At 39.5% G+C, this 19,807-nt stretch overlaps 1 protein-coding gene across 1 annotated transcript; it reads right to left on the reverse strand.

The window, feature by feature from the left end:
- Positions 1–2,186: 2,186 nt before the first annotated feature.
- On the reverse strand, positions 2,187–19,307 carry LZTFL1 (leucine zipper transcription factor like 1). The gene is made up of 10 exons (XM_035275057.3): positions 19,155–19,307; positions 15,504–15,628; positions 13,183–13,377; positions 11,841–11,901; positions 10,698–10,769; positions 9,202–9,267; positions 9,042–9,119; positions 6,649–6,825; positions 5,567–5,670; positions 2,187–4,527 (listed from the first exon to the last, which is right to left on the reverse strand). The coding sequence occupies exons 1-10, from the start codon at positions 19,155–19,157 to the stop codon at positions 4,509–4,511; spliced, it is 900 nt and encodes a 299-aa protein (XP_035130948.1). The 5' UTR covers positions 19,158–19,307; the 3' UTR covers positions 2,187–4,508.
- Between the last annotated feature and the right edge of the window lie 500 nt (positions 19,308–19,807).

Consider the following 19,807-nt stretch of genomic DNA (forward strand, 5'->3'; position numbering starts at 1 on the left):
ATGATACATGTGAATTGGCTTCAGGACCAATAAGCAACAGAGAGGATTACAGCTTGTCCCACTAATCTTTTCGTTGATGTTTTCCTTTTCGTATTCATTCTTTTAAAAATACTGTGGGCTGTGTGCAGTGGCTCACCCCTGTAATCCCAGCACTTTGGGAGGCCGAGGTGGGTAGATCACGAGGTCAGGAGTTCAAGACCAGCCTGGCCAAGATGGTGAAACCCCATCTCTACTAAAAATACAAAGAATTTAGCTGGTGTGTTGGCAGGTGCCTGTAATCCTAGCTACTTGGTAGGCTGAGGCAGAGAATTGTTTAAACCTGGGAGGCAGAGGTTGCAGTGAGCTGAGGTTGCACCACTGCACTCCAGCCTGGGCAACACAGTGAGCCTCCATCTAAAAAAAAAAATTGTGACCAGCCATTATTTTTGAGAGAAAGTGAACTGAACATGGGACACAAGGTGGTACAGGCAGAGCGGGATTGCGGGATTGGCTGCTGGAGATGCTTCAACATATCCCCTTCATTTATTCCCAGAGGTTTTCTTTTTTTAATTGAGATATAACTCACATATAAAATTTATCCTTTTAAAGTATACAATGCAGTGATTTTTAGTATAGTCAAAAAGTTGTAGAACCATCACCACTACCCAGAACATTTCATCCCCTCAAAATGAAATGCAGGACCCACTAACAGTCATGCTCCATCTACTCCCGGGTTTGCAAGCAGACAGTTCCCATGCTTGGCTTCTGGAGTCTCTGCCTGAGAGCATTCTCTAGTTATGAGGGTGAACCTGGTCCACATCCAGGAAGGCTGGACATGGCAAGGAATTAATACCTCAGAATTGACCCTCAACCAGTGAGGGATGGAAAGTGGTGGATAATATTCCCAGCTACCTTGCCCTTCCGTGGAAGAATTCAGAGATGTTTTCCATACCATGTCTCAGCGGGTCTCCAGCAGGACTGAGCCCCAGTTGCCCACAGTGGTAAGTCTTTCAATCTGCCTCAGTTCCTCAGTTCTTCCACAGGATTTCCTAAAATTACTTACCAAATAAATTACTTGCGCCCAAATCTTTATCCTAGAGTCTACATGTGGGAAAACCCACCTAAGATTCTTTTCAGCAAAACTATCATGAGTCTTTGTCAAGCACCTTGCTGAAATTCTGACATACTATCTCTCTCATGCTTTTAAAAAGACAAATGAGTTTAGTCTGCCACATGTGATTTTTTTTTTTTGTGAGATAGGGTCTCTGTCATGAAGCCTGGAGTGTAGTGATGTGATCGCATGCCATCATGTCCAGCTAATTTTAAAATTTTTTGTAGAGATGGGGTCTTGCAATATTGGCCAGGCTGGTTTTGACCTACTGGCCTCAAGCAATCCCCCTGCCTGGAACTCCCAAAGCATTGTAATTACAGTCATGAGACACCACACCTGGCTCTGCCATACCTGATTTCTTACTAGAGAGATCCATGCTGGCTCCTGGTGGTTATGTTTCTTTTCCGAGTTCTCATGAAAATCCATTTAAAAAGCTGTTGGTTAATTTGACAGTAGGCCCATTGCTATTTTACAAAACTATAAAGGATTTTCCAGGTTCCATTTTGCTTTGTCTAACAGTGGTTTTTTTAATCTGTAAAAGTTAAAGGCTGTATTATAGGTAAAAAAGAGAGGAAGTTATACTTCATATAATGTAAAAGACTGACTACTCTATTAATTCACGTTCTACAGTAGGCAGTAACAGCAATCTGCTCACTTGATGGAGGAGCTGATGACACAATGCAAAAGTCCCCAAACCAGTTGTCACCAACCCACTCACCTCTCTTCTCTTCGAGAGAGAGGTTATTGCCTTTAAGTATATTTCTCCTCTGTGAATACTGAAACCTTTTTCTAAGCAGTTTTGAAAATGCTTTTGTCAAAATATTATTGTCTAAATACTACTGTTTAGTCTGAATATGAAATGCCATTTTGCTGAGATCGCTCTTCTTCTGGAAGGCTGGCCTACATAACAAATTACGTCTTGAACATCTAGTGGCAAAGCTTTGGAACACAGGCATTTCCACATAAGCAGAGGGAAATCATTAATGCCAAATTTTTTGCAACCAATAGAAACCTAAAAGCACCAAGGGCTTAAAATGTGAACATCTCTATAAATCTCTTTCAGTTAATCAGAATGGAAATAATGAACAGCAAAGGCTTTCTAAGACATAAGCAAATGATCATATAAACATTTATTTAATATAGGTTCAAAATGTAATACATAAAGGAAAAAAATGAACACTTAAATGTCAAACAGAAGAAATTAATAACAAAAACCCTTAACATTTTATTTTGGTCAACAAAAAGTCTGCACATAACTCAGCAGCAGCCCTGAATTAAATTAAACCAAAGCTGTATTGCGATGGTCACCAGTGCACAGACTGCCTATCTGACTTAGCACATTAAAAGTCTAATCAAGGCTCAAACCAACATTCTTAGAAATCCAAAATATATATACAAAAAAGGCTTTCTTTCTCAGTTAAATGAGATAAATCTTAAAGTTGGGAAACTACTAAAAACAATGAAAATTGAACACCCTATTTTGCTAAGGGTATAGTGTAAATAAAAGCAACAACACACACAAATGACAAACCAGAAACACTAAAATGTGTTTACACGTCAAAGAATCATCATGTTGATTTATGTCAAAGGACATCATATCTGTTTATCTTAATGCTTGGCATAGTTAGGTTTTAAGGTTTTAGAAATGTTTTATTAAACAATAGGAACATATTCTACAGAATATTGCAAAATTGCTACCAAGAAAACAAGTACAAATTCTACCCAGCAATATAGGTTTCTTATCAATGTACCTTCTTTCCCCACTGGTATCAAACTGAGAAAGGTATAGGGAGAAAATAATTGAATGGTTTCTGAAAGACACACTAACCCTTTAGCCAAAAGTTCTGCTTCTGTATATAGAACATCTTGGGCCACAGATAATGGAATAGATTTTCAGAGAGAGTGTCAGTTTGGAGCTAAAGAAATACAGGGTGAGACTGAAGCCCTCAACAAAAGCTCCAAAAGGACACAGAAACTGATAAGTGACATAAATATGGAAGAGGTGAGGAAGAAACATACAGCAAATGCTGGCTTGTTCCTGCATTTGATCTCTCCCTTCTCTGATCCATTCATCTTAAGACTGCCTTCTGTGTCCTTTTGCAGGGAAATTATCTTACCCTTTGTCACTTGTTCCTTTACTATTTTAATAAAAACTTATAAGAAAAATAAAAAATTCAAGGCTATTATTAAAAGCTTGACTAAAAATAATAACAAGCCTATACTCCAATCAGTCAACTTGTCTCTTGGAATCAAATCTTCATTTATGGAAGTGGAATGTTTTTATTTGTGGAACTGGATGTCTCTTAGTAGACAGTGTTCATTTAGGGTGTGATACTCTTAGAAGCAGGAAAAATTACTATCAATATGTGAAGAGTAAGGACATTCATTCTGATGGATACTGCTTTATAGACTTCACTTTGCTTATCCCTACAGTATACTGCTGCCTTACACAAGTGTAGATATGACACCCAATTCCTAATGATTTGTTCAAAATCTTCTAAAAAAAACCAGGCCAATAAAAATATAGTGAAAACCTCTTGAAAATATAATTACTACATAAAGTCCAATCTGAAGTCTGATAGCTGATTTTATGTTGAGTATAAGTCTTTTAAAAGTGTTCTTATTTAACATAAAATGTCAAAGAATATTCTGGCAACAAGTATAAATATTACATTTATTCTGAGTCCAGATGCTTTCTAAACTGTCGAAGTGCAGGATGGATTTGACTTACACGTTAGCAACACAGACTCACGAAAAGTCATGCTGCCAAAAACGCTGAGCCGCCTCTGACAAATGGTTTTTAAAATGGAGACTGGGGAGCTCAAATGAATGTTCATGTTCACTGCTGTTAATTTTCCTTATAATTGGTAAGAGGCTTACCCATAATAGGTGGAATAGAATTCACATTTTCAAGGAATTCATAGTTTTTTCATCATCAAATAGAGTAAATGAAGATTTCATTTTAAAAATAAAGAGACATTTGTAATAACTATCTTTTATGATAACTATCTTTAATAATCCTATTTATTTTTACTCATGAGGAATGCATAAGTACAGACACTGTTAGCTTCTTTAACATTTATTAAAAAGATAGACTCTTTATACTAATGCAGAAGGATAAGACTCTTCTTCGCACTCTAAAAATCTCTTTAAAGAATTCTCAGTGTGCGAGCTAAGACTGTGGAGCACTCATTAGAGAGGTGTGTGGGATGACCAGCCAAAATCACTAGGTTTTCCCTGTTTTCAATTAGCTGAAAATATGAACTCTAGTTTGAAATATTAGAAGCAAAGTCTAAATATTAGAAAAATAAAAAGGGGATGTGACAAAATTCTTCAGAGTACATGCCTGAGTGAGACATGCCTGCGTGAGACTGCGTGTATGTTTATATGTGTCAGCTTCCAGATGCAATCTTCCGTTTTAATCCTCAGGTTCATATCTGGAGATGTAAATTAAGAACATAAAGTCAGGATACCTTTGGTTGTTATGACCAAATAAGTTTACCTGAAGCAACTGCAGTGACTCAATCAGTGACACTCTATGTCTCACTTCAAATTACTGCTATGATAGAAGTTGGACACATTCAACTTAGTTTTGACAGTGATTCAGAGGGGATTTTTACATCAGGTAGAATGATGGGCCGGATTGCTGCTAAGACTCCAAGTCTCTATATTTGGCATTTAGACCTGTGATAACTTAGTATAATTACCTCAATTGTCAGATTGACAAGAATGGTCGATACAACTATGTGAGTAAAGGGTTAGCAAATCTACTTCTCTAAGGACAAATCTCACCTTGAATTCACTTGCTAGCTCTGCTCCCCTGGAACTCTGATAAAGGTAAAATGTCAACTCAGTTTCCAGGCAAAACATTGGATGACCACATCTGGACCTGGAGGGCTGTGAATGAACTATAAATATGTGGTGGGAGCCACTACTTCAGGTTCCCCCTGTGATAAGTTCTTTTAACTGGACATATCCCTAACTGGGCATCATGTAACTGCTACAAGAGACACTAATTCTATGTAGACCATGGACTTCTAAGCCAAGCTGGCTGTGACACCCATCCGCATGCATCTCCTTCTCTCCAACTTATCTATCACTTAGGGGAACAGTAAGACCAGCTCTTGGACAGCTGAGAGTATACTACAGAGGAGAAGAGAACTATCTAATGCTGCCCTGCTAGCTTGCTGTGTGTCCTGTCTGATATCCTGCTAAGTGAATCTACTGCCAAGAGCAGCTTACTGTAGGCAGCTCACTGTAGGAGTCTAAAGGCCTAGAGGAACCTAAAAAGCAGCCCTGGTGGGCATTACAAGTGAGGTCAGGCCGGAGCTCCTCCGCTTTCCTCACATGAAGGCTTCGGGACTGAATGATCCAGCAACTACCACCGGCCTGACCTCTCTGAACAAGCTGAGATTTAATAGAGCACAAACATCCATCCAGAGAGAGAAATCCAAAGGCAGGACCAGTGTGGCTTACTGTGCCAGTCTTTTCCTCAGATCTTTGATTTGCTCATTCTTCTTGGTAAGAATCTCTTTCATGTTTCGATAAGCTGCTGTTTGCTGAAATTTCTTTTCTAATTCCTGCTTAGTAAAAAATGTCAGCCCATTACTAAAAAATAGTTAAGGAAAGAGATAACAAATATGATTAAAATGTGTGGGGGTTTTTTTTGCTTGAATTTTACTAGCATTTTGCTAATGATTTTGTAATTTCCTTAAAAGATACATAAAATTAAGACTATCCAAATTTTAAAAATATATTCTTTTAAATGAGAAGGCATAAAACAGCAACATTTTCCCTTGTACAGTGTTGGTAAATAACTCAAGCCCCTAGATATAAGAAAGCTATTTGGAATATTAAACTGATTTTCCAGCAAAATAAGCATACTTTTTTTTCCAAGTTCCAAAGCAGTATGTTTTAGCAAAAGGATTTTTAATTTAGTTAAATTTAGCTCCCATATTCTTTTTTCCATTTTTTTATATGAACAAATTTTTAACTTCTTTTTAGAGATGGGGTCTCACTGTGTTGGCCAGGCTGGTCTTGAACTCCTGGCCTCAAGAGATCCTCCCATCTTGGCCTCCCAAAGTGCTCGGATTACAGGCATGAGCCACTGCACCCAGCCTCAACTCCCACATTCTTGAGTGTAATCCCTAAAGTGAAGACTCTAATTCTCTACATATTTTATATAAATTATTAAGAAAATATAGAAATCCTTGGGGAAAAAAAAGTCTCCCATCCCTCTGCAGGCTGTGGGAAGAAAGAGCAGAAGAGCAACGTGGTGGGGTGTAGGGCAGGATTCAAGCTGCCTACAGGAGCATTTCACCACACCAGAGAGAGAGAGGAGATGTCTTATTATCACAGATATTTTAGTACCAAAGATGGAAGAGTACCAGGGCCCAGAAATGATTAATCTTTAGAACATATTGGCTAATATCTTGAGAAAAAAATAATCTGAATTTGCAGTTGTCCAATGTTTATCTTAGTCACAAGTATTCCTCTATACTGTGTGTATGAGTGGATTGGACATTCACAGACAAATCCCTTAAACACAGTCTTCTGACCTTTTCAGCCATGCGCAGCTGCTCCTGAACCCTGAGTAAGTCGTGCTTAGCTGTTGCCAGATTCTCCTCCAGTGACTTCTGGTTTTCTGTCTTATCATTAAGTGTCTTCTGAAACTCACTCTTTAAAGCAGCGACTGTGTTTTCTAAGTTACTCAAGTCTTGGGCCTTTATAAAATCCTATGGAAAAGAAATGCATGCACGTAATTTCATGTTGACATTCTAAAAATAACTGTTTTAGAATGGTGATTCAACATCATAGGAGATGAAAAAAATGATGTGTGCTGTGTGTGCATGCCAGCCTTCCTTGCCTGCCTGGGTAAGCACCAGCCTCTTCAGAGTCACCAGCAGGCCAATCCCTTGTCAGCCCCAGGTGCCTGGTATCTTGCACACGGCTGACACTCAGTAGTCACTGAATTCCAAATACATAAAGTATGACTTGTGCTCTGCTGGTATTTCACTCCAAGATGTGTGTTACCAGGGTTGAGATGGTAAATAGGTTTCATTTTGAAAAGCCAAGTTTAAAAAAATCCTCAAAGTAGTCTGAATTCTTCAAAATAATGGAAAAAAATGATAAAGGTAATATAATTTATACCAAAATGTAATAGACATACTTTAGTCATCACTTACAAGGAAATAATATGAAAGCATAATTACTGATTACATGGTTTTTAAAATTTTTAAGATTTTAAGATTTTTATATGTATATTTTTGCATACTTTGACAACTACAGCATAACAGTCCGGCTGGATCTTGCTTTTGACTGGGTAAGATTCATGACAGAGAAAATACTTGTATTGATATGACAGTAAAATGGTCTATAACTGGCTAATCTGTAGATGAAGAAGTACTTAATACTTTCAGCCAAGAGCAGTGGCTCATGCCTATAATTCCAGTACTTTAGGAGGCAAAGGCAGGAAGACTGCTTGAGTCCAGGAGATTGAGACCAGCCTAGGCAACAAAGCAAGAACCCATCTGTACAAAAAAATAAAAAAATTAGCCAGGCATGGTGGCACATGCCTGTGGTCCCAGCCACTTGGGAGGCTGAGGTGGGAGAACTGCTTGAGCCAGTGAGGTCAAGGCTGTAGTGAGCCATGACTGCACCACTGCACCCCAGTCTGGGCAACAAAATGAGGCCCTGTCTCAAAAAAAAAAAAAAAAGTACTTAAGTACTTTCAACAAAAGAAAAAAATCTTTCCTCATTTTTGAAATCTGGTCTTTGAAAAAAAGATTTTATTTTACTGCAAGTAATAAAGGCATGTATTCATTGGTTGTTTTTGTGTCCAAAATCTCAAAGTAAAATTAGAGCAACGCCCCAAAAAGCTTTTAAACAAATTCATCATCCAAACATGTTTGCAATTGTGTGACTTAGGAGAAATTATAAAGCTGTTCTCGGACATTCATGTTTTTATAAATCTATGGTCCTTGGTATATAATATGGTTGAAAATCATTAGCCATATAAGAAGTATCCTCCCGTATAAGAAATATCTACAGATAAGGTTGTATAATGTCTGAGATTTGCTTCAAAAGAACCTGAGGGGCGGTGGCAAGAAGAAAGTAGAGGTACAGATGAAAGCAGGCTGGCTGTGCGCTGGTGACTGGTCACTAGTGATGACTGGATGGAGGCTCATTATACTGTTCCCTCTACTTCTGTGCGTGTCTGAGAGTCTTCATAGAAAATAAGATTAGCAAAAGCCCAGTGAAGCAGATTTTGGGATTGTTTAACAGATGTTTATGAGAGTGTGACCACTAGGAAAGCCAGTGCTGAACTGAATATCTACTCAAATGGTCCTGCTCACATGAAATCATACTGTAGCATGCACACTCAATGGAAAGGCCACCGGAGACAGAACTGCACGTAGGATGACTTCCTGCAGACAGTGACATTCAGTCATTACATTCAGACAGGCCTGAAGAACTATGACACTGGATTTCACTGTACTCTACAGTGCCACCTAGGTACAGATGGATTTGCAGATTCATAACCATTTTGTCACACTCATCAAAGGCAAACTTAGGTAATGTTCAGTATAATAAAACCTAAATATAAACCAATTAACTAAAAACTTTTCTTCATCCCCACCCCCCACTGTAATTGGATGTCAAAGTGAAAGGGAAAAACTTTAAAAAATGTGAGAATATCTTGCATGCCAGGGAAATTACAGGTGTGTGTGCTATGTACTGTCCCCTCTGCCCTGGAGGATGGACAGAGGGAAGGCCACTGGTTCTTACCAGGCCTTTTGGGGGCAAGGATGTCCCAACACAGGACTATAGAGGCATTTGTCTCGGAGTGGCAGAGGGTGGGGTGCAGTGAGCAGTAACTAAGACGTAATTTGAAGTTTAGAACTTCATTCTATTTAGAAAATGTGCAAAAGGTAGTTAAAACTTGTTTCACCTTTTGATTTCCTTGATCAAGCTGTAAATCTTGCAGTGCTTTTTCTAGTTTGGACTTTTCATCCAGTGCATTTGTAGCCTATAATGAAGTTTAAACAAAACACTTTCAGTATTTAATCTGTAGGCAAGTCAATAATTGTGTCAAAACATTTCTCAGCTACCTGTATTTCAATGGTCTTCAACCTTGACTTCAATTTCTCATTCTCTTCTTGAAGTCTTGAAATTTCCTTTGTGAGTAAATACAAGTTTTATTATATTAACCAAAATATTTTAATATTTGAAATTATTACTTGTTTCACTTAAAAATCTAAGTTTTAAATTTAATTTAAATTACATAATAGCTCAAAAATGCACTACTGATATTTTGGTAATATCTCAATTTCATCCAGACCATCAGCCTCAGTATCTGTGAGTCAGCTTTGGCCCTAAGACAGCCAGTTCCTTTCCTCTCAATTTCTCAGACACATCTTTCCTCTTTCAGCCCTCTGTTTTCAAGCTTTTTCCAGAGACCCCCTTCCCTGCCATCTCTCTCCTAGGTGGTCCTGCAAATCCTGGGTCTGTTCTCAGCCTCCACTGCACACTGTTGACCCTAATCCGGAGAACTCCTTCATTTCAGTACCATGCTCAAGCCCACAGATGCTTCTGACTGAGTTGAGCAAACACCTTTGCTCTTATACAGCTCAAACATTCAAGTCACCTGTGTTTTTTTCCACTAGACTCCGACAAACACATCAGGCCAGTCAGAGAGCACTGCACTCTGTTCCAAGTCATGCCGCTTCCAAGTCACTGCCTGTTCTGTTCTCCTGCCCAAAACACTCACTTCTTTTTCCTCTAGAATTTAACTGGTCTTCACCCTTCAAGGCCCAGCTTAGGTGCCTCCTTATCCAAAAGGCTGTTCTCACCTACTCTCATCCACACACAGCTGAGTCTTCTTTGCCCCCAAGTATGACACCTGTAGCACACAGGAGAGTATTCTCTGGTCTCCATTTCTAGAGCATCAGTTCTACCTTCCCAATAAAACTATTACATTTTTGAGGGCAAGGGACAAGGTATTACACTGCTTTTTATCTCTTTAACAACATCTAGCATAATGTTGAGAATACCAAGGTCATGAAAATAGCTGAAATCTGAAATGCTTCAAAATCTGAACCTTTCTGAGCGCTGACATGATGCTCAAAGAAAATGCTCATTGGAGAATTTCAGATATGAGATTTTTGGATCTGGGCTGCTCATCTGGGTCTGTATAACATAAATATTCAAAAATATGAAATCCAAAACACTTCTGGTCCCAAGTATTTTGGATAAGGGATACTCAACCCATGCTGATAAATAATTTTTACAAACTTAAAGCAAAAACCCTTCTCTTTGTTACCGTAGATCACAAACTTTAAATGTCCATCAATAAACGCTGTCCAAAATGTCATGCTCTTCACTTTACCTGGAAAAGCTGTGATCAAGAGCTACTTCAGGCTCTCTAGAAGGTAAGGATGCCCTCTTCTGGCCTATGAAATACCATTAAGTAATACTATTATAGTGAACTAATTATCCTCAGTGGTCCTGAATCAAACCTTCCACTTCTGTTTCTCCATCCCAGAGTTGTTCAGGCAATGAGAGGAGAGAATTAGAGGTTTTCCATTTCTCAAAATAATAACATTACCTTGTTTAGGAGTTCTGCTGTTCCACCTTCATTAAGTGGAGCAAGCTTTGGTTTTGTGATATCTATGATGGGCTGAAACAAAATAAAGAAACCAAACTGAAATCACCCCAGAATAAAGCATGTATAATCACTGAACACTTGCACCTTCCAAGTGGAAGACACTGTATATAAACATATCCACTGGGATGTCAGTTCCACAGGTGCGGAGATTTCTGTTGGATTCATCCTTTGTTATTCCCGGTGCCTACGATATGCCTGTCAGGGTAAAAATAAAACCTATCTTCCCTGTATCTTAAAAAAATACAAACGGAAAATGAGGGAAGAAAGGAGGGAAGGAAGGAGCTCAAAGCTAGATCTGCTATAGAGCCTTGCATTTAGGAACTAGAGTTTTAACCTGTGGGAGCTGAAACAGTGATTTCTGCATGAACCTTAGATTCTGTGAAAAACTGTAATACTGATAAAGATCTAGGCAAATATACTATAGATAAACAATAATTTGGCACAAGTAATCCAGTAGTTTAGTAATATGTATTAAAAACAAAAGAATCCTTGCCCTCTGATCCAGAAATTTCTCCGCCAGAAATATGACCCAAAGGAATAACTGGAAAGTGTTTTGTATGGGTGTGTACCTAGATTCATCTCAGCAGTGTTTATCCAACAATGGAGTATTCACCGTACGTCTGTGAAGTGGAATCGTAAGTCGTCATGCCAGTTAATGAGAATGATTAGAAAGAGAAGTAGATGACTCCTAGTATTGTCTCCATTTGTCAGATGAGTAAAATGAAGCTCAGCTACCTCAGATAACCTGCTCAAGGTAACACAGCCAGGAAGTATCCCCAGGTGTGGCTGACCCGAGAGCCTGTGCTCTGCATCTTCTGAGTAGAGTATTTATGGGTGGGACTGAGACTGGACTCAGGGATCATGGGTTTGTGTAGGTCATCACAGACAAAAGCAGTTTTCCATAGTTACTTCCAAAACATTTTTTCTTTTGCCTCAAAATATGAGAGACAATTTTTGAATTTTACTCTTGAACTGAATGCTTTTCCTTAAGAGTTCTCAGTTTGATCTCTGAATTCTTTGAGTGACTTGAGGATTTTAAATACTGGCTATTAAGATACGGATTTAGAATGACCACAAAGTTACCTTTTTGTTTGAAGATGTTATCTCTGCTTTTTCAAATTCTGCAACTTGTTCTAATAATTCTCTTGAAGATTAAAACAAAGATAAAAATTATTCATTTAAAACAGATTTATATCACACATAAGAAGAGTAAAATCACTGGTACCAACCTATTAAATGCCAGAGAGAACAGAACAAGGAAGACCAAACTTCACCATATCAAAAATGTTAGTTGCAAATGGTTGAGAATCTAAACCACACGGACTCAAATGTGATCATCCACAGCACCTGGCATTTTGCACCTACTAGGTATGCAATATCTATTGCTAGAAATACACTACAATGTTAATATAAAAGTGAGGGAAATTTATAGTCAACTTTGTATTCTCCAGGTGCTATGAGGAGATTTTTTTATTATATAATATGTATTGTTAGCTAGAAGGTGATTCAAGAAAGACAAACTGATTCTTAATAAAGTAGCCTCAGAAAAATGAAAATAGTCCATAGTACCTCTTGAAAAGGAGTATCACAACTCCCTAGGAAAGACAGATAGTGGGGGTGTGCCATCTGAAGACTGGCCAAGGCCAATGAGAACTTCTGTACACAAGCGGAGAGAGTTAACAGCAGTCAGCTTCTAAGCTTCTGTAAGTGCCACCTTCTCAGTTTTCTCACCAGTCACCTCCTGACAGTGGCAGAAGTCAAAGGATTTTCCTCCCCAGTCCACAGGTTGTCCTCAGTGTTGCTCAACACCTGCACATGAACTGACATGCTGTGACCACGCTTGGAGAAGTTCACAGGGCTTGGTGGCCAGTCCTTCCTGATTTCTGCCATGCCTGTTCTTAAAATGATTTCAACTTCACCAATTTTACCATATTTTTTCAATTTGAGCTTTTGATGTCCATATTATAAACTTTTCTGTATTTCATATTTCTTAAAGTTAATAAATGTGTACTTTTAAATTCAATTATTTAGAAAACTTCCAATGCTACTACATTGAATTGATGGTATTTATATTTGAATTGATTTTTGAACTGTCTCATAATCTTTATTTCTTAATTGACCAATCTATAAAGACTGATTGTAATACTGACCAAGCTAACAAAAATGCTGTAAAAAATAATGACAGCCTGAAAAGCAATTTCATAAATCTCAATGGCCCCTGGAATACCCAGGAACAGTGGAACAACTTTTAAAAGGGTGCTGCGTGGTACGCTAGACATCACTCCGTGACTCGATGCTTTGCTGTTACCCTACCCAAATTTTCTCACACACTGGCCCCAAGAAAATATGCAGCAAAGATGTTCACTAACTTTTAAGATTATGCCTGGGCCACTATTGTCACAGTTTTAAGTACAAATTTTATTACCGGTTTTCAAGTTCAGAGATGTCTGTCTGAAGCTTAAGATACCACTTCTCAGCTTGTGCAAACAGCTGTCGCAGAAGTAACACATTGGTATAGGCGGTGTTGATGAGCTCAGATTCTACCTCGCTGTGAACCACAGCTTGCAATCCATTGAGGACTTCAGAGACTTCATCTACGGTGAAGGTCTCCTCCACCAACCTGCAAAACAACCACAATCCAAAACTTATGGATAAACAACAACAAAATCTACAAAATACAACAAATTAAGAAATCCAAATTCATGTAATCTAAGAAATTCAAAGATTACAGTGAAAAATCTCTCTGGGAACTATTTTCTTTATTAATAAAACATTGAAAATAATTTAAACTCAATTTTTGTCATCTATTCAAATGATTAAATTGTGCACATCCTTTAATACACATTCCCAAAACCGTCTTCTATTTTTTTTCTTTAATTTTTTAGTATTAAATGTCTTATTTCAAACTCCACTGAAACCAGTCTTACTACATTTAATAATTTTAAAAGTCACCTGGTAGGCACAGTCTCATTTCTTTCTAATATTTCTCTAGCATTTTAATAACTGTATGAACTAGTCACAGGTTAGTAAATGCCTGTGGGAAATAAATGGTAATTATATATTGCTTCTCTTTGCATTCTTGAGACCCAAAAGAATAATTAAAAAAAAACCTAGCTTACCTTAAAGTTCCATTGCTTATTTCACAAAAATGAATATCATCATCAACAATAGCATTAAAAATCTACTCTCAGGGCCAAGCATGGTAGCTTATGCCTGTAATCCCAGCACTTTGGGAGGCTGAGGCAGATGGATCACTTGAAGTCAAGAGTTCGAGACCAGTTTGTCCAACACAGCGAAAACTCACCTCTACTAAAAAATACAAAAAACTACCTGGGCATGGCACTGCATGCCTGTAATCCTAGCTACTTGGGAGGCTAAGGCAGGAGAATCGCTTGAAACCAGAAAGTGGAGGTTGCAGTCAGCAAACATCGCGACACTCAACTCCAGCCTGGGCGACAGAACAAGACTCTGTCTCCAAAAACAAACAAACAAACAAAAAACTGTTCTCACATAGAAAATGCTTGGGTTGTAAGAGAACTGTGGTGTCATCTTCTACGATCTCCTAACTTTACAGATAGGAGCATAGGTCTGCAGAGTGGAGGTGACCTGCCTATGGTCACACTGGTGGTGACTAAACCCCACAATCATCTTCAGCAATGATGCTGGGCAACGATTTATGCCCCACAGCTGAATCCTTAAAAAAGCTTCTGTGTGTGCCTTCTAGTTTCAATGACAGTATCATAGTAACACAGTCCTCTCCTCTCCGTACCTCTACCCTCCAAACTCCCTTCTCCCTCAACCTTTCAGCAGATGAAGAGCAACTACCCCAACCGCAGCTTTATTTTCTTCCCTACTTCCAAAAAGACATCATCAAGCAAGATCCATTTACACTAAATCATTATCATGAATGCAAGTTAATAGTATTTGTTTTATAATTTTTCAGTGTTTCATCTAGCTAGCAGAATTTAGTCTTAAAAAACCAAAACTTTTTTTTTTTTACAAAAGTCCTTATTAAAATATTAATAATATTTCTATATTCTTTAATAGAACATATCATATTCTTGCTAATTAAATTGTTGCTTTCATCCGCTGGAGGTTAGGCAGCCAGCTTACCAGGTGAGTTTAATGGGCTGAATGGCCTAAGGCTAATGGCCTCTACTACTGAGACACTCATGGTTTGATGGCAGTCGGAGCTCCCCTGGAGGTCTTTTTCACTTATGTCTGACTTGACATTCATCTCTTGCTACAAATCAACTATGGTCCAACCATTATTATCTCATGCTAGAAATCAACTAACAATTTCGGTACTAGTCAGCAAGGTTTTTATGGTTTCCTGCTGTTTTCCTCTCTCCTTTCTTCAGTATGAAACACAGGTGTTTTCTCACTAATTTTCATATCTTATAGCTCTAACTATTTAATTAATAACTCAAGTAATTAAAGTTCTGGAATCTTTCATACAACAACTCATCATTAATCCATAAGCCCTTGGCAACTTCCTGACTACCCTTCTGAAACTGTGCCATCTTATAATTATCACATGCATTTCTGATAGATTTATTGCTTCCACCATAATAAAACTTCTTTTGTTTCATATATCCGTGAGGCTTAGTGCAGCTGCTCTTAGCACATAATTGATCCTGAGGAATCCCATAAATTGTCTGGCCTCTGCTAGGCATCCCCATACCAGCTACCAGAAAGAATCCATGTTCCTATCTGGTTTGCTTAGAGTCCTCCTCTGATACCTACCTGCTCTCCTTGAGGTCTTGGAAGCAGGAATCTACAGTTTTGAGTCTCAAGCCTCTCTTTGAACGAGCAAAACGCATATAATTAATAACTTCATTTTGATGGTGCTCATTTAGGCCCAACTCTGCCTGAAAAAGAAAGAGGTAATTTAATTGTTAGTCTTGAAGATCTGATCAAGGAGCCAACAATGAAAATGCATAAGAGTCTGCTAGCTGTCCATCAAATTCTATTCTTCCCTTCTTCCTGGATGCATGGCTGCCCAGCCAGATGACACTTCCTTGACCTCCTTGCAGTCAAGTCACACTTCTGACTACTTCTCAGTAAGAATGTTGTGGTCTAGTTCCAAAGAATTGGTCTTAAGATATGGGGTGTACCTCTGCCACTGATACCTGGAAGAGGTGGTGACTTGACTGAATCATGCAGACATCAATGCCCTACATGCGGGGGGAACAGTGAGATGAGAGGGACCCATGTCTCTACCTCACGGAGAGGCACTGACCCTCTCACTGAGATGAGCGGTGAGATGGCTAAGTGAGAGAGAAACTGCTGTATTCCTCAAGCCATTAACCTTAAAGCAAAAAACAACTATGTTACAGAAACTTAGCCCTAACCCCATTAAATACAGCTTTAACAAGTATATTTGATTTGGAAAGAACCACTAATTGGTCTGTACTTTAAACCAGATGACAGCTTGACAGATATTTAAGAGGCAAGCCCAAGGAGGTAGAGCTAGCAGCCAAAGAATAGAGCAGGTCAGCTAAGAGCAAGGCATCAGCCATGTTTGTTGGATTTGTAATTAAGCTGCTGATGAGCTTTACAAAGCAGTTTGGGTAGCATAAGTCTTTAAGGTCTGGAGAACAGAATGGAGATAGCAAGAGCAGAAAGGAAACAAAAGGGAAACCTACAGGTACTCAAGTGCAACAGGTTAGAGTCGCATATGCACCTGAATTATGACTAACAAGACAGATTTCTATTATGCATTAAAAATAACTGACTACTTACATTAGAGACAATATTATCTCTTAAAGTCACACATCAGTATGGGCAAGAATATCCCACAATTTAGAAATATCACAAAACAATGTCGCAATTTGCTAAAAACAAAGTACAAACAGATTCTTAATCATTATTCATTGTCTATGAGATTAAATTTACACTCTTTACTGCCCAAAACCTCCTACACTCTCTTACCCTGTTTCCCAGGACTCTGCTGAATGAACACTCTACTTTAGCCACACTAGTCTGCTCATCAGTCCTGAAACATGACTTAAAATTTTCTGCCTTAATTTTGCTTATGTTACTCTGATCCTAAAGTATCGAATTCCTATTCAAGAATCTGACTCCTGCTCAGTGGTGTGATGGTAAATATTTAACAGCAGGTTTTCTAGGTAGGGGGCCTGATTTGTAGCATTGCTGATTTCCGTGCCATAAATACTTCCATCACGGCTGATTTCAAGCCACCAATATAATGTCACTGAATGAAGAGATGAGAAGAAATGCATACAGTTGGCTCTCACCAGCCACTATACACATGCTCCACCACATCACTGAATTCCTACCCACCCTTTAAAGCCTAACCTGTTTGGCTTAATCTGCGACCTCTCCCAACATGCGCTCAGTAACCCTACAGGTATGCCTTCCTCCAAAAGCTAGCATACATAATCTCTGCTACTTCTTTGGCACCATCACTGACTGATCACTACCTTGGATTATTATCTTTTTTTTCACGTCTTGCTCCTCCAATTAGATTATAAACTATGAGGGCATGAATCATTTCTTATGCTGCACAACACCTAGCATAGTGCCTTGTGCAAGCAGGTGGCCAATTCCTACCTGTTCATTCCTTTCCCTCCTTTCAAGGGAAGTTAAGACTGTCCTGGGACCAAGAAGGAATAATTATTCAAACTGAGAAGGGTAAGTGACAGAAAAGTTCCGTTAAAATGGATGGGAATGAAGAAAGGGAGTAAAAGTGGACAGTTGAGTTCAAAAGGAAAAATAGCATCAGCCTAGGAAATGGCTATTCACAAACCTTTACTTCCACACATATCCTCTACGTATCTATGTCAAATCATTAGAGAGGAAATGGAATAGGTAGATGTATGGTATAATAGACAACGCACTGGGTTAGAAACCAGGTTTAGGTCTAGCTATGTAACTATCTACCTTGGTAACAGTCTGTCACCAAGTCACTTAACCCCAATGACATTGGTTTTACTGTCTGCTAAATGCGGTACATACAATGATCCATCCTAAAATGGTTAGAAACAATGGTGTCCAAGTGAGGAAGTCAGAATTTGTTTAAATTTTGTTGCAGAAATATTCTGTTAAAATAATAATAAAAAGAGCTGAAAACATATAGCAAGAAATCCTGCCAGGGCACTGCCAAGCTAATTTCTTGAAATTGTACCATAAATTGTGTACGTGTGTTTAGGGGTAGGGGCTAGAACAAGAGATGGTAAGGTACCCAGAAATGGTTCCCTGTTCTTAACCATGCCCACAAATCCATACAATCCATACACAGTTTAAGAGAAGTACAAGGAGGAAACTGTAATGATAAAAATGAGCACTGTTTAATAATACCTATCAGATACTGAATGCTTAATATTTTCACAGGTACTGTGCTATGTTTTATATGCATTATCTTACTTAACATGTTAACAGCCTTGTGTGGTTATTATCTGTGATTTACTAATGAAGAACCTGAGCCTGATTCCAAAGCCTCAGTTGTCAACTGATGGAAAGGAATGACAGAAGATAGAACAGGAAGAGATAACTTTTTTTGTGTGTGTGTCATTTGTTTTCAACATATTCTCCTGATAGTTTAGGGAAATCAAGAGAACGAATGGACAGGCTCTAAACTCAAGAAGGGGAGGGAACAATCTGTTTAGTTCACAGGTGTATTCTCAGCTTCCAGACAGTGCTTGGAACACAGTGTGGGCTAAAGAGAAATTTTGGTTGCTGAGGTATTTCAGTAGCCATTTCAAGTGATGCTCTCAACCCTGGTTTCATCCATTTTTCTGAACACTTCAGTGCTGTGTACTAAGTATGACTAGCATTTAATATGACATGCTATAAATCGCTGGAGAGATTAATGGTCTTTTTAGAGCAAGCCAAAACAAAGGAAATGTGACCCAAATTCCTAAGCTTTAAAATGGGGTGCTGGGATTCTTAGAGTCACTTCCACATCAGAAAGTTGGATTTCAATCATACAGAAAGCCGGACTCGTTCTCCCTTCTCCTCTGGTTAACGTGTGTGTGTAAACTTCGAGCTTCTTGAAATTGAGAATCCTGCGTTTGTGTTAACGTGTGTGTGTATACTTGGAGCTTCTTGAAACTGAGAACCCTGCGTGTGTGTTAACGTGTGTGTGTGTGAACTTGGAGCCTCCTGAAATAGAGTGAGAAACAGGCGAGAGAAACGGAGCGGCGCGGCGAAGCTAGGCTGCTAGGAAAAAACTCCACACCCCAGAAGGGCTTGGGCTGAGGTTAACCGAACCTCTCGCGCCTGGCGCAGCCTCCCTTTCTCAGACAGGCTGAGGAGCGAGACCCCAGACCCAACGAGGCCACGTAATCACTCCGTGCCCACCCGTTCAGTGTCTCCAGGCCCGACCGCGCTCTCTCCGGGGCGCGGTGCGGCGCCAGAGGGCTGTTTACTCACCATGGTGGTAGGCGGCCGGCGGCAGCCGGCAGCCTAAAGGAACCGGAGAGGCCAGGCGGTGCCCCGCCAAGGCTGGGATCGCCGAGGCTGTTTGGACCAGAGATGCGGAGGGAGGATAGGTTGTTTAGAAGCCTCTGGTTGCTAACGGAAACCGAGGCACGTGAACTGCAATTATGCATTTTCATTGGTCCTCAGGATCACGCGACAGAAAGTATTGCGTAACCGGTTGACTGCCACATGCGCATTGGCTTCCAGGACCGGACGTCCCACCCTTTTGTGCCACGTTCACTTTTGGGAGCCGACGGCGCTGAAGGTAGCGGGAGGGTTGTGCTGCCAGAATTGTTTGGGGCAGCCAACGCGCTTGCGCACCTCGGGGCGTCTGCTTATGGCCTGTTGGGAAGTTCTTGTCCGGAACTTCCTGTGGCCTACGCGACCCTAAGAACGCAATGGACATCCCAGACTTTTCAACCATCTCATGGGGCGCGGCCCAGACTTATTCTTTTCTTCAGGAGTTCCTACCTGAGCGTCAAGGTGGCTGAGACAGGCCAACATCAAGCCTGTCTGAGAACCCGTGCAGGTTCTCAAATAGAGCTTCAAACGACCCCTCCCCACGATTCCACCCATTATTATTACTGTTGTTGTTGTTATTATCT

Source organism: Callithrix jacchus, chromosome 15, assembly GCF_049354715.1.
Source record: "Callithrix jacchus isolate 240 chromosome 15, calJac240_pri, whole genome shotgun sequence".
Classification (NCBI taxonomy): Eukaryota; Metazoa; Chordata; class Mammalia; order Primates; family Cebidae; genus Callithrix; species Callithrix jacchus.

Coding starts and splice junctions, on each gene's coding strand:
- LZTFL1 (XM_035275057.3), bottom strand. Junction 10,770..11,840: donor TAACATCTTCAAACAAAAAG/GTAACTTTGTGG, acceptor ATTTTGTTTCAG/CCCATCATAGATATCACAAA. Junction 6,826..9,041: donor TTGATCAAGGAAATCAAAAG/GTGAAACAAGTT, acceptor TCTTTTCCATAG/GATTTTATAAAGGCCCAAGA.